Genomic DNA, 13774 nt, shown 5'->3' with positions numbered 1-13774 from the left:
GTTGCAAAATTGGGATACCACCGCCTTGCTCAATTTCTGGTATGCTCGTCAGAAAACAGGTGAAGGTCCGACATTCCTGTTCAAGGCATGGAGGAACAAAGAAGGCGACGTGGTGGATTCCGTTGTATCTGAGAAATCACCTCCTCGTCTGAAGTGTAAGAGGGTGATGATCCGGAGACCTCGAGATTCATCAACCGAATCCGAGAGTGAGGCTAAGGGCCCTGGTGATGTTGAACATGAAGTTCCACTGCCAGCCCCGAAGAGCTTCCGGAGGAAGAAAGATGCGATTGAGGCACCGGCGAGAACAACTCGGAGTAAGTCAGTGCAACACCCATCTGACAGAGTTACTAGAGCAAGGGGCAAAAAGTAATGTACATGTACCATTGTCTCGTATGTCACTATCAATGTTATTCAATTGGTATTCAATTTACATGTGATGTTAATGTGGTCAAAGATTCTGTGGTTCACCGAGTAATTTGAACAAATGACCATGTACCGAGTTCCGGGTCCAAATACCGAGTTCCGGGTATCAATTACCGAGGTCCAGGCATTGAGGTCCGGGCAGGTACTTGATTCAGGGAACTTGGTATTTGTTGCCCGGAACTCAGAACTCAGAACTCGGCACTTGATGCCCGGACCTCAATACCCAGAACGCGATATTTGGTGTTGGGTACTCTGTGCCTGGAAATTGATACCCAGAACTCTTGATAGATTACTTATTCTACATGGCAGTAATGTAATACCTCTGTTCCAGTAATTTACATGTGATGTGACTATGTTATCGAAAGATTCAGTATTTTACTGAGTTGGTACTTTACATGGGATGGTATTGAAAATTCAGAAGTTTAGTTTTGGTTTCGTTCTTCACACTGACGAATCATGGAATCTACCACCTTGAGCATTTCGATGCTTGCCTGTTCAGCTCTTCTCAGCCTCTGTAGCTCAGCATCAGCCCTCCGGAGCTTGTCAGATGTATCCGCCCAAGCGATTTGAAATGGTCGCTCAGCCTCGATGAGTAGTGGTATGGAAGGGGCCGGAAGACCTCCATTATCTTGTTGTAGCTGCTGAGTCTATCTTGAAGGGATTGCACTGAAATGAAAATAAGAAAAATGATAGATATAGTAGTATACCAGATACTCACATCCGGAGTGTTCGAATGACCCTATTGGCCGGAACTCACGAACCATTGCATGCAAATCTTCATTTGTGACCTCCAGATGTACTGGATCACATTCGGCTGGTCTCTCATTCGCTTGTGAGATAAATTAAGTTTTGATTGAAAAATGTGTAGAATTTACTTACATGACATTGAAACTTCAGATGTGACCGGAGACTCACACCGTGCATAGACAGAGCCCGGCTCATCATCACAATCAATCAGATCCTCATCAGGCCCAAGGTACAAGTCTGGGTCGATGTACTGAACCGGTTGATCGTATTGAGCCAGAGGTAATTGATCTGTACGAGTTTAGTGAGCATGCATGGTAATATTCAAGTGATAAATGTACCGGGGATTGCAGCCAACACACCCGGACCACTGGAAGACACGGAATCATCTTCTATGTCATCATCCGGCCCAAGGTATAAATCATCTAAGGCATGTAAGATAAAAACATAGATAAGGCATAGTACAAATAGATCTTACCTGTTGATGTCCCGGACTGTGTTGAATCATCTATGTCCATTGAATAATACTTGGTCGCCGGAGGATCGTTAAATCTGACTGTTGGATGTGAATTCATCTTGTGAGGGACGGAAGTACCGATAATTGATTGTATACTTGAAGTTCAACTGAAGTCCGGCAACTTCCGAAAGTTGAACCATCGCCAAACAAAGCCAAACAAATCAACAAAGTTTTACATGGCCATTCAACTGCCTGTTTTCCCTCTGAAACTTCATCAATTTCACATCTGATTCAAAGATTTACACATCTTTCTCATCATTCAACATGTCCACTCCAGCTGAAACCTCTTTTGCCGAACTTAAGGCAATCACTAGGCAGATTGTTGACATTGTCTGCGCAGCTCGGCTCCTCCCACCCGGCAACAGCCACTTGGCTCTGAAAGCACAAGTCACTGAACTGGTGGTATGTTGTTTTTCCTTTTTTTCTTTTCATTTTCTCTAATGACCGGGCAGGCTGAGGCCGTCCAGGACCATGAGGCTTCACCTTGCATTCTGGGCATAGTCTTGTCCTGCTCCAAGGAGCTACTTCGCGTTCGGCAGTTGTCCCCCCAGGATTCGCCCAACTGGCACAGCATCAGCCATAATGATCTTCGCCTCCAGAGGCACAGCTGGTGCCACAAGGTCTCCGCATGGGAGGCTTTAGGCGACCGGACATTCGATCTTCTGGTCGATGCCCCCAAATCCCCTGACACTGTCGCGGTCGACCTTCCCTCCCCACCTGCTGTCGCTGGCAGCATTGCCGGCCCATCGTCCAGCACTATTGACGAGTCCCGGGAGAAGCGTGAGGATAAGGGTAAGGGTAAGGCGTTAGATGCTGACCCAGAACCTGAGGCGGATGGGAGTAGGAAGAGGAAATCGCCCCTGATTTCGGGACCCTCCTCCCAACTGCCGAAATCCGCGATGAAGAGTCGCAAGAGGGCAAAGTCAGCTCGGGTTGTGAAGTCAGCCGAGTTTGTGGAGTCCGAGGATGAACCTGTGGACAAGGTATGTCATTCTGTTTGTTGTTTTCATTGTCACTCATTATTTTGCAGCCGGCTGCCCAAGGAGGGCCGGTCGTCTTACTTCATCGTCTCACCTCAGTCTCGCCCCGGATCCCCAAGAAGAGACCTTTTGGCCCTGTGAAGGTATGTCTAATTTATGCCTGCATCACTCTTGGTCATCTGTACTGTCGTCAGATAATTGCTGGAAGGTGTGCAGACGTCGCCGGGCAGACTGACTCGATGTCCAACACCCCCATGGTCACCCCGGTGGTGGCACCAACTGTCATCGATGGCCCTGCTGGAAGCCCTCCAGAGGTCGTTGAGCACTCGGACTCGGCGTCCAATACCCCCGCGGTCACCCCGGACGTGGCGCCAACTGTCATCGATACAGATGACATTCTCATTCCCAGACCGGTGAGTACTTTGAAAATTGACTGGGCGTCCTTCAACTAACTGAACAAACAGAACAACCCATGCTGGGCTTGCAACAATGTGGAGTTGCCCTGCACAACCCGGTTCGACAAGAGAACTGGGAAAGGCCTTCTCTCCTGTGTTTTCTGCAACACAAAGAAGGTAAAGTGTTTTTCCATCACCCTCGGAAGTCCACCGAAATGGTCTCGGGGTAAGTCGACCACCCGGAAGGCCAGGTCCCGGACACCTTCCAAAGCTCCGTCCACCTCCCAACCAAAGGCCCGGACCCGCAGCCAATCTCGTGGTGTAGCCGGAGCTGCCGGTGCCGGTGCTGCCGGAACTGCCAGTGGGTCTGCTGCGACCGCACCTAAGATGCGCGGTCGCAGCAAGACAATAACTGCTGTCAAGGCACCCGCCCCACCACCTACACCCTCACCTGCACCAGCTCGTAAGTCTTTCGAATTTCTCATCATCATCTTATCTTATTCCTTTGTAGCAATTGCGTCTTCGAGTGCCCGCGTGCCTCATGCGGCTCTCGACGTCCCTATGCCGGACCTCCATTCCATGGCAAGAAGTATTCGCGATAGTGCCGAATGCATCAAGGCTCTCGAGGGTCTTGTTGCTGAGCAGGGCAGCCGTATCGATACCCTCAGCAGGCTCCATGAGAGCCTTCGACGCCAAACCATGGAACCCCATCCCTCATTTCCCCTTCCCACCACTCCGGCAATTGCAACATCTTTGTTGCTTGATCAATCCGTCGCTGGAACAACATCACCCTCCCAATCCGCACTCCCTCCTCTCATCGATATTTCGATTGCAGTGGAGCCCACACCCTCGAAAATTGAGGATCGCTCTGCCATCGAGGGTCTTTCATTTGAGCTGAGCCAAGTTCAACCAACCCTGGACCCATCACCTACTCCCTCAACTGCTGGAGCAATTTTGGTGCCGGATGATCCACACAACCTTGTCCCGGAATACGATTCTGGTGATGAGATGGATGTTGAGGTGAAGGTTGAAGTTGAAGGTGGTGATGAGGGTCATCTGGTCAAGGTTGAAGGTGAAGGTGATGATGAGGGTCATCTGGGCGAGGTTGAAATGTCTACATAATTTGGTAGTTAGATTTCTGTAAATGTTCTTGAAATGCATTGTACCTCTGCTATACTCAAAGAATGAAATCGAGTTCTGGGTAACTAATACTGACGTCCAGGTAACTCATGCCGACGTCCGGTTAACTGATATCAACATCCGGGTAACATCCATCGACATCCGGGCAACTGGTATCGAGTTCCGGGCATCAAGCACCAAGTTCCGGGTAGCTAATACCGACATCCGGGTAACTGATATGGAGTTCCAGGGATGTCTTAAATTGGACAAATGACCGAGTACCGAGTTCCAGGCATTGAGTTCCAAGTTCCAGGCACCGGGGTCCGGGCATCGAGTTCCGAGTTCCGGGCACCGAGTTCTGGGAATCGAGCACTGAAACACGAAACTAAAATCCAACATTGTGTGAAGTACCGAGTTCCGAGTTCCGGGCATCGAGTTCTGAGTACCGAGTTCCGAGGTCCGGGCATCGAGTTCCAAGTACCGAGTTCTGAGGTCCGGGCATCGAGTTCCGAGTTCCGGGCATCGAGCACCGAAATACAACTCAGTGCCCGGAACTCGGAACTCGGTACTCGGAACTCGATGCCCAGAACTCGGAACTCGGTACTTCACACAATGTTGGATTTTAGTTTCGTGTTTCAGTGCTCGATGCCTGGAACTCGGTGCCCGGAGCTTGGAACTCGATGCCCGGACCTCGGTGCCCGGAACTTGGAACTCGATGCCCGGACCTCGGTGCCCGGAACTTGGTACTCGATGCCTGGAACTCGGTACTCGGTCATTTGTCCAATTTAAGACATCCCCGGAACTCCATATCAATTACCCGGATGTCAATATCAGTTACCCGGACATCGATGGATGTTACCCGGACATCGGTGTCAGTTACCCGGACATCAGGATTAGTTACCCGGAACTTGGTACTCGGTATTAGGTACTTGATGATTTGTCTAATTTACGAAATGTTGTATTCAGGCTTTCGTGTGTCTCATTTCGGTGGTCAATGATAGGTGTATGCACTCATACAGTGGGTATGTACTGGTGCCTACATCAGCACACTGATTAGTATGTTATCCAACTATCTCAGCCCACTGATGTTTATAACACTCATTCTTCTGGGCCCACCTGTCTATATGATATCAACCATCTCGGCCCACCCGTCTATATAATATACTACTACCTCGGCCCATACATCTATATGATACATATCTGGGCCCACCCATATATGTGATATCCAACTACCTCGGCCCACCCGTCTATATAATATCTAATAAATCGCTCTCTTGGCCCACCCATTGTGGGGAACGTCCCCACTGTAGGCCTGTATCCTGCATATTTCCCATGCCTTCCCACCATTTTCCCACGTGTTCCGCTACCCATCTGCATCTTCCCCGACCCGTCTGCTACACGGAACCAAGCGGAACCCAGCAGAACCCAGCAGAACAATCGCATACCACACACATTATATTCCTTCAGCCTTCGGAACATCCTCCTCCGTCCTGTCCATGTTCTTCCATCCTCACTGGTGAGTACTAGCTACGTTCCCCGTGTCGCTAACATGTTCCTATCTCATTTCCCATGTGTTATGGTACTTATATGGATCCTTCCGCTACTCGGGACCGATTCCTTATCTCACAGCCTCACCCGGTTGTAGCATATCGCATTTCAGAACCCCTTCCTATATAGGTAGCAATAGATGGGATCTTAGTTTTTTACCTTCTGATAGACTCGACTCCACTTCCACTTACAGAGTACTTCCCAGTACTCCACTCACTGTTTAAAATATCTTCCCGAATCTATTCCTGATCACATTGCATCGTTCCCGCCCCCGTGAGTTCCGCTCGAAACACCCGACATCGGATCTGACGACTTGGAGCAAGTACCAGACACAAGCCTGGTCCGACTTTGCCCAATCATCCTCCTGCAGGCTCATAGTTTCTTTTCCCTCCATTTGTTCCCCATTAGTTCCGTTTGTTCCCCGTTTGTCCTGTTTGCTCCACGTTAGTTCCGTTAGTTCCCCATAGTTCCGCTCGTCGCGCGCTGAGTTCCGCTCGTCAGGAACCCTCCGCATCTTTGTGTCCCCAGTCCTAGTAAGGACCGGAACCCTTCGGGTCGCTAGACAGAGTCTAGTCTTTGTTTCCTCACACTTATTTGAGGACTTGCTACCCAGTAGCAATCCCCTCGGGACGAGTATAAGCCTCGCACCCTTGTTAGACTTCTGATTCACACAGAGTCTATTTTCCTCACCCACACCGTTTATATGATAACAATTACCTCGGCCCACCCGTCTACATGATATACCCCTAAGTCGGCCCACCCGTCTACACAATATACTACTACCTCAGCCCACCTGTCTATGTAATATACCCTACACCGGCCCACCCGTCTATATCATATATAATAAACTGCTCCTCCGGCCCACCCATCTATATAATATACTACTACCTCGGCCCACCAGTCTATGTAATATACCCTATGTCGGCCCACCCGTCTATATCACATATAATAAACTGCTCCTCCAGCCCACCCGTTTATATAATAATACCACTACATCGGCCCACCCATCTATATAATATACATCTCTCTTCAGCCCACCTGTCTATAATATACATGTCCATCCTACTCTACATATTACCTAGATGGGCCCACCCATATTCATTGGTAATAATATCCCTCCCGGCCCATCCGTTAACATTGAGGATATCTTCATCATCGGCCCATGGTCCGCTGGCCCGTGTTATAGGGGATATTGTGCACATCAGTTGCCTCGTATAATATGGAGTTTGTCACTGAAGGGGCTCTCCTTCTAGCACCCAATGTTTGCTAATAATCAACATAGCTCTCAGCATCGCCCTAGTGGTGCTGTCATGATTCCAGGTGAAAATACTGGGGGCTATGATCAGGATAGCGGTCAACAGCAAATCACAGAAGCTTACCACAGACCAGCACCTCGCCCATCGCCACTATTCCCTGGTAACCACATGCTGCCACAGGTCAACAAGTTTTTTTTTCGGGCGGTTTACAACAGGATTTAGGCCAACAAACACCAGCGCCACTGATGGGAGGCCCTCAACATGATACACCATACCATGGCCATAACTCACTCACCCCATTTACAGGCAGCAACCCATTGTCGCGGTCACAATCACAGGCTCTGAGTGGATCTCACGAGGGGGGCTACCAGCATATCTACTCATTTTGTCAGCCTCAACAAGTAGCACCACTGTGAATGGATCCTTACCAGCACGTTCCAAATACCCTTGAAGATCAAGTCCGGGATCTCAACGCAACCGTTGCACACCTTGTATCTGAAGTCGCAAGACTGACAGAGTCGAATGAACACTTGTCGAACATAAGTCAACGAATCTGCCTTGATAATGCACAGATGTCAGTTGTTCACGAGAAGCTGACTGGTACACATGAAGCTCTCACCTTGTGTGTTGATGAACATGATGACACTCTCAAGAGCTTGGGTGAGAAGCCGGTACAAAAGAAGGCAGCCAGTAAGCATGTTTCAAATGAACACCCTGCATTAAAAGTAAGCATTCGGACACAACCACATGTAAAAGAAACTCACTAGTAGTTGTGAAGCATTTGATACAGCCAATGTTTGCTGACCTTTGTGGCATTGAGTTGTCCTTGGGGAGGAATAAACGAGCAGATGCGTTAACACATGTAAAGCCATTAGAGAGCGGTGAAGCTTACAAGACTGGGGAAGATGATGAAGCGAAGACCTGGCACCCGAATTGGATTGGCCATGTTGATGATGAAGTAAACGCCAAGTTCATAAAGGAAGTCATAGACTGGGTCTACAACAATGAGAAGGTAAGAGAAAGTCTTCAGAGTTGCACGTACTCACCTGATAATATTTTGTAGATCTGCCGTGAAAATCCTGCATTAAATAATGACATCCCTGATGATGACTTTGATAAGGAAACCATCACGCTATGCACAAAGGACTACTTCCGAAATGTACACAAACAGGCTGTGACTCGTACTGATCCATCAAAAATTGAAAAGGCTAATCATAAGAAGACTAGTGGGCGTCAGAGGGGACGGCGTGTCACGGTAAGTATTGTGCATTCTCATACTATAATCAGTTGACCCACCATATAAAACAGGTCACTAGGAACTGTTGTGAAGCTGCAGTGGCCTTTGAGAAAGAGACAGGAAACTTGGGTGCGGTTGCAATGATCGATACTGATTACACATCAGATATCTTGACCTGCGGAGACCTGAGTGAGGATAGTAAGAATAGGAGGACGATGTCAGGAGCAGGGAATGCTGCAAAATAGGCCGTGGGATTGCAATGGCGTTCTCCAGCCGTAAGCGTCATATTGTTGGAACTGCAAACATAGTTGTACTCACTTGAACTGAATCACTGGCAGTACATCGCATTTTTGTGATTCCTCACTCTCTGACATCTGAAGAAGTATGACACTGATGAGCACGAACCAGCTGTCAATGCCAGTACCTCATGTCCAATGAAGCGCCGCAAAACCATGGAAGCGAGTACCAGGACAAAAGTCTATGTGAAGAAGACCTTTGATATCAGCCCCAGCCAGATGGATGAGGACACACCATTGTCTGCAAAAAATAACCTGCCATTCAAGAATATGGTTGTGAAGCACTGGAGGCAAAAACATCCAGAGATGAAGACGCTTGACGGAGTTCCATGGTTAGAGGGATTCTGGACTGCCCTCCAACAAGATGATGTGATTAAGGAGGACTATACATATTTGAAAGAGCTCGAGGAGTGGCACCTGAAACAGGACAATGGGGGAGATGAAAGTGGGGGAGATGAGAGCAGGGGAGATGAAAAATGATGAGGATGTGAGTGAGTCAGTGTAGCGAGCTGTTAGCATAACGTAGAAGTGTAATCAGCCATTACATACCTTCTAAGTTTTATATCATATGTCAATCACTAGATTAACTCTCGTCAATGTCACATGAGTTCAACAATAAAAATCTACCTTAGCAAGATCAATAGTCGCCCAAGCCTTCGTTCTCTCATGACCAATTGAAACAACCATCATTCCCAGCTAACTGATCATCCAGTCAGGGTCAATGAGGTGTGGGAGTTGTGTATCATTGTTGCAATACTCTCTGAGTCTCCACAGCTGGACATTGACAGATGCACTACATAAAAATCATCAATAGCATCCTCATAGAGTTCGAATGCACACACAAGGTTCTCCAAATATCTTCGCATTCTCCTGTCCAAGGGACAAACCACTGCATGCGGACAAACCACATTGGACTACCAACACCACGGAAGTTCTGCATGTACTGAAAAACTTCTAGGACCTCACCATATGCATGCACTGGAGCGGCATCAATCTGAGGGATGAGAACATGCACAAATGAAGAATTATTTGAACCAGTGGTATGAGACGCATTGTAGCGCTTGCCATGAATGACAATGTAGTCAAAGAAGACAGTCATGTGATCTAAAGGAACACTGTGAGGGACAATGGGAGCATCATAGCGGCAGTGAACAGGTGTGAGAGGAAATCGAATGCAGATAGTGCAGGCCAGTAGTTGATATGTGTCTGATGACATTCGCTTTGTCTGGTGACGAGGGCTTAAAGTATACATCTGACTAGCTAACGGTAACGTAAATTAGAAGCTGTTGAAACAGTGATGACAATAAAAAAACTCACCATCAGCGCTCGTGTTGTCAAGATCCTGAGTTAAGGCTGTGAGCCCTGCAACAGTACCTCGTTCTTCATTGGTGGCCTTGAGCATGTGCATGGCTGCTTGATGAGGAAGTGAACCTTCAGGATAGGTTTGTAAACTGTACGTCTAGATAACAGATTGAAATGTAATAATATCAATTCATCTGTGATCTTACTCACCAGTCTTCCCATCTCATACGTCCTCTAGAATTCACGGAAAAAGGTTGTTTTGAGGTCACCATTCGCATGATTGTTTGTCTTGAATGATTTCAACACTTTATTGAGACGCTCAAATAAGAACATCCAAAAGTCATGCATGGGGCTGAAATTGCAACAACAAGCACCAACATGTGTAGTGAAATGATGGTTAGGTTTGATGGCACCAGAGCCGTAAAGCTACAAGCAATCGTAAGAGCAACACGTGAACAAACAGCTGACAGCTTACATGTATGAGCTCGATGTTATACTCTTGGATCAAAGTATCTGCACAATCAATATCATCATCTGATAGCCTTCATTGAATCAAAATACGAAGTGCTGCAGACAGCTTTAGAAAATTAGCGGGGTCGTCAGGGTGAAGTGAAAATTTTGTGTCTTCAAGATCATCAGCCTCAGCTACTTGAGTAGTTGCTGTAGGCTGTGGAGGATGATGTCGTACACTGCCTTCAGGCAAATCATCAACAGTCTGTGATGTAGCCTTGCGCTTTTTTGATCCCTAGAGGGATGATCAGTAATGACTATTAAGTTCAAATATATAATTACCTTTCTTGCGCTCTTTTCTTTGGCCGACCTCTCTTTTTCTGCCTGTTTGGTGAGAGCTGCTTGCAACTTTGCTTGTTTCTTCACTTCAGCGGCAGCAACTTTTTCTTGTGCGATCCGTAATTTGACTGCCTCGAATGCATCCTTGCTTTGCTTCTTGGCCTCAGCTAAAGCCTTCCTATCATCAGCCTTACGGTTTGCCTGGACATCCTTATCAGCCTCAATTCTCTTGATTAATGCAACACGCTGTTGAAGGACTTCATCATCAGCATCAGAGGGAAGACATGAACTCCAGAGCTGGGGAATCTCCGTATGAACTCTTAGCTTATAAGTCTGTCAAAATATGAAATCGACTTACAACAATTGGTCCATAGACCGTCGCCAAAAGTAGCCACTGGTTCACAGTGAGAGAACCGCTGGATGGCATCCCTATATCTGTCGGAAGCTTCCCACACAACCCAGGAACTATGAACTGTGAAAAGAGGTAAGCTGTTGTAATGCTGTCAGCTAGACCACCAGCATACATCGGCGAGCATTTCGTGGAATATCTGCAGCTCATGGTTAGCGCGCAGTATCTTGTTCTGTACCAAAATATTAAAAAAATGTGTTTTCACAAGCCCTGAATACGAGTAAGATTCAATAGCTGGATCTAGTATAGCTCCAAGACATACCAAGAAAGAGATTGTGCATCAGATCTATCACAATCTGCTTCACAAGGTCGAAATATGGGAGTCGAGCAAGCTGTGTGTATCGAGTAGAAAATTCCTTTACAAGGTTCTTGCATGTGGTTGGATTATCAAGCTTTTGATAGTGTTCACCTAGTTCACGCTGTTCTTCATTAGTCCGTGGTCGAAATGCTGTTGCTCGAGTCATGATCAGAGTAGTACTACAATGCAATGAGCTTGTGGACCCACCGCCTTCCTCAAACACCTGAGGTTTAGCTTTGTTCACAGACATTATCCAGCAAGCGGTGCAATAATATGTATGTGAATGGGATGCAAAACCGCTGATCTTATGTGCAGTGGGCTTATCACAAACAACTGCCACCAGAACAACACAAACAACACGACCTGAAGATATATGTACCATATCAGCACCAGTCAGATGAACTGAAGATGCAATCACCTTGAGGGCAAGATTCTGTCGGAACCTTGATACCAAACTTCCAAAGGCGTAGCAAATCGGACACAATTGGTCAAAGGTAGCACTGAATCTGATCGGGATTCTGCTCTTTCGGGCCAGGAAGTATGCTTGTGCACATTAGGTTCGATGTTTGGTAGCTAGAACATTGATTAGGTGTGATTGACGAAAATGGATAAAACTCACCGATACTCTGGCGGAAGGTTGCATATAGAAAATGAGGTAGGGCAGGATGAGTGCGATGGTGCAATATTGCTTCAGATGTATGAAAACCTAGAGATGTATCAACAGGTATTCGGAGTTGACAATTAATAAGATGACTTACCAGTCAACACCTAAATTGACACCTATATGAAGTTCATTGTGCGGCCCATGCTTCTCGTGTGGAAGGTTCGAAAGAAAGGCTTGCCATCAGTGTCTTTGAGCTGGGTCCGACACATATCACCATCAAAAATGCCCATATACTCGCCTGGAGCACGAGGTTTCAATCGCCAGCTATCAAGGAGTGTCTCGATGCCTGGAATCCTCAGTAGCGACTTGATCTGTTCTGAAATAGGAAGATATGGGTACTTTACGACAGGTGTTTTTGTGGTGCGCTGGTTCCCCCGCTTCATTGTATCTGGAAGGAACAAATCCACTGCACAAAGTGTGCATTTGTCATGCAATTTCGTGGATCTGGCAGGAGGGAAAATGTCTCGGCATGTAGGACACACTGGAAGGACAAAAATGTTCTTATTGATGCCAAGAACACAATGACTTGATTGCAGTGTGATGAAGGGAGTGTCGATCACTGGAGATAGGGCCACAAGGATACACCCCAAAATAGTCAGTAAGGCATTACATGCTGCTTGTGGAAGGTGGAACTGGAGATGTAACCATGAGACCAGTGCATATATTGTGATCAGATGAGGGGGGATATCTGTGAGGTCCCTGTCGTGTGTTGAGTTGAAACCTTCTTCTGGCAGAAATGGATCAGGGTCGTCCTCGTTTGGATCTGTGGATGGCATCACATTATTGTCTTCATTGTCTTGATCATCGAATATTCCATTGACATCAATGTCTAGGTCATCGAGACCATCCTCGTGTTGTTGTAGAACTTGACTGTCTTCATTTTGGATCGCTTTGATGGCTTTTTCGATCTCACGATCTAATGCATGCTGTTCTGGGTCATGTGGGAGGTGATGGGCTTCATATGAGGTAAGGGGACGTGAGCTTGAACTGCTAGCTCTCTGTATTGGTCCTTGCAATGTGCTTTGTCAATATAATGTGCTTCAGATGATGTAGATATGAGATTACTGGAACAAGGTGTGGAAACACATTTGAGGTCATTCACTGAAGCTTGCTGTAATAGTTCATCGCTGAGGTGCCGCATTCGAGGTTGTCCAACAGAAAATCATCTAGCACTCTGAAGGTGAACATGGTCTTCAGCTTGTTAAATGATGCAGGGAAAAAGCCATGTCGAAACATTTGAATGTCTGGACTCATGGTATTGGGAAAATCACAACATCGAACCTGGAGGCGATGGACTCCTGACATGTCAACGATGACCATTGTATTTTCCTTGGGCTGGAACTCGGGTCCCGACACAGATGGTAGATCTTCAGGTTCAAAGTAGTCTTCTTGTTCATCTTCGTCAAACAAATCCCACCTATCCGTGACTACCAGACATTGCTTGCCATCATGTCCAAGGTATATGATGAGTCCAACATGAGCCAGACAACTTTGCTCAAAGAATTGACCATTCCATTGACTGATCCAGTGGAAAGGATTGCAACAATGTTGACTCCGGCAACAGCCCGTGCAATAGAGTGGCTCCCCAAGACAATCTTGACATTTGTAGACCCCATCCTGGTCACAGATGACGCATCTCCTATCTTCTGGTGGAGCTTCTCAATCCAAGAGGTGGTGGAGATATGATTCCTGCCTTGGCAGCCATTGCCTGAGGTAGTCATTCTGACTCTGCATTTTTTAATACTTAGCTATCATTTGAAAGACATTCCAACATTTTACATGAACTTGCCATTGTTT

At 46.9% G+C, this 13774-nt stretch overlaps 5 protein-coding genes across 5 annotated transcripts; 2 read left to right on the top strand and 3 right to left on the bottom strand.

Moving 5' to 3' along the window:
• Positions 1 to 604: 604 nt before the first annotated feature.
• Positions 605 to 1742, bottom strand: EDB91DRAFT_1086273 (uncharacterized protein; the record flags this gene model as incomplete). The annotated part of the gene is made up of 7 exons (XM_041316022.1): positions 605 to 681; positions 875 to 1070; positions 1142 to 1162; positions 1185 to 1252; positions 1303 to 1458; positions 1530 to 1592; positions 1646 to 1742. 7 exons carry the CDS (start codon positions 1740 to 1742, stop codon positions 605 to 607), a joined length of 678 nt encoding a protein of 225 aa, XP_041172020.1.
• Positions 1743 to 1948: 206 nt separating this feature from the next.
• Positions 1949 to 4452, top strand: EDB91DRAFT_1086272 (uncharacterized protein; the record flags this gene model as incomplete). Its single annotated transcript, XM_041316021.1, has 7 exons — positions 1949 to 2086; positions 2137 to 2667; positions 2715 to 2807; positions 2859 to 3077; positions 3129 to 3522; positions 3571 to 4163; positions 4282 to 4452. 7 exons carry the CDS (start codon positions 1949 to 1951, stop codon positions 4450 to 4452), a joined length of 2139 nt encoding a protein of 712 aa, XP_041172019.1.
• A 3102-nt stretch (positions 4453 to 7554) lies between these two features.
• EDB91DRAFT_1086271 (uncharacterized protein) lies at positions 7555 to 8995 on the top strand (the record flags this gene model as incomplete). Its single annotated transcript, XM_041316020.1, has 6 exons — positions 7555 to 7707; positions 7773 to 7994; positions 8046 to 8237; positions 8291 to 8417; positions 8493 to 8494; positions 8600 to 8995. 6 exons carry the CDS (start codon positions 7555 to 7557, stop codon positions 8993 to 8995), a joined length of 1092 nt encoding a protein of 363 aa, XP_041172018.1.
• Positions 8996 to 9211: 216 nt separating this feature from the next.
• EDB91DRAFT_1253716 (uncharacterized protein) lies at positions 9212 to 11563 on the bottom strand (the record flags this gene model as incomplete). Its single annotated transcript, XM_041323696.1, has 11 exons — positions 9212 to 9308; positions 9358 to 9775; positions 9833 to 9974; positions 10196 to 10243; positions 10293 to 10330; positions 10379 to 10562; positions 10610 to 10939; positions 10965 to 11078; positions 11131 to 11225; positions 11278 to 11463; positions 11521 to 11563. 11 exons carry the CDS (start codon positions 11561 to 11563, stop codon positions 9212 to 9214), a joined length of 1695 nt encoding a protein of 564 aa, XP_041172017.1.
• A 1512-nt stretch (positions 11564 to 13075) lies between these two features.
• On the bottom strand, positions 13076 to 13585 carry EDB91DRAFT_1060894 (uncharacterized protein; the record flags this gene model as incomplete). The annotated part of the gene is made up of 1 exon (XM_041314385.1): positions 13076 to 13585. A coding segment is annotated over one exon (510 nt), but the record flags the coding sequence as incomplete, so codon positions are not given.
• Positions 13586 to 13774: the final 189 nt, after the last annotated feature.

The sequence above is a fragment of the Suillus paluster genome, assembly GCF_016628075.1.
Source record: "Suillus paluster strain FC165 chromosome Unknown EDB91scaffold_90, whole genome shotgun sequence".
NCBI classification, from domain to species: Eukaryota; Fungi; Basidiomycota; class Agaricomycetes; order Boletales; family Suillaceae; genus Suillus; species Suillus paluster.
The sequence above is the reverse complement of the archived record's forward strand: the minus strand, read 5'-3'. Positions and strand labels throughout refer to the sequence as shown.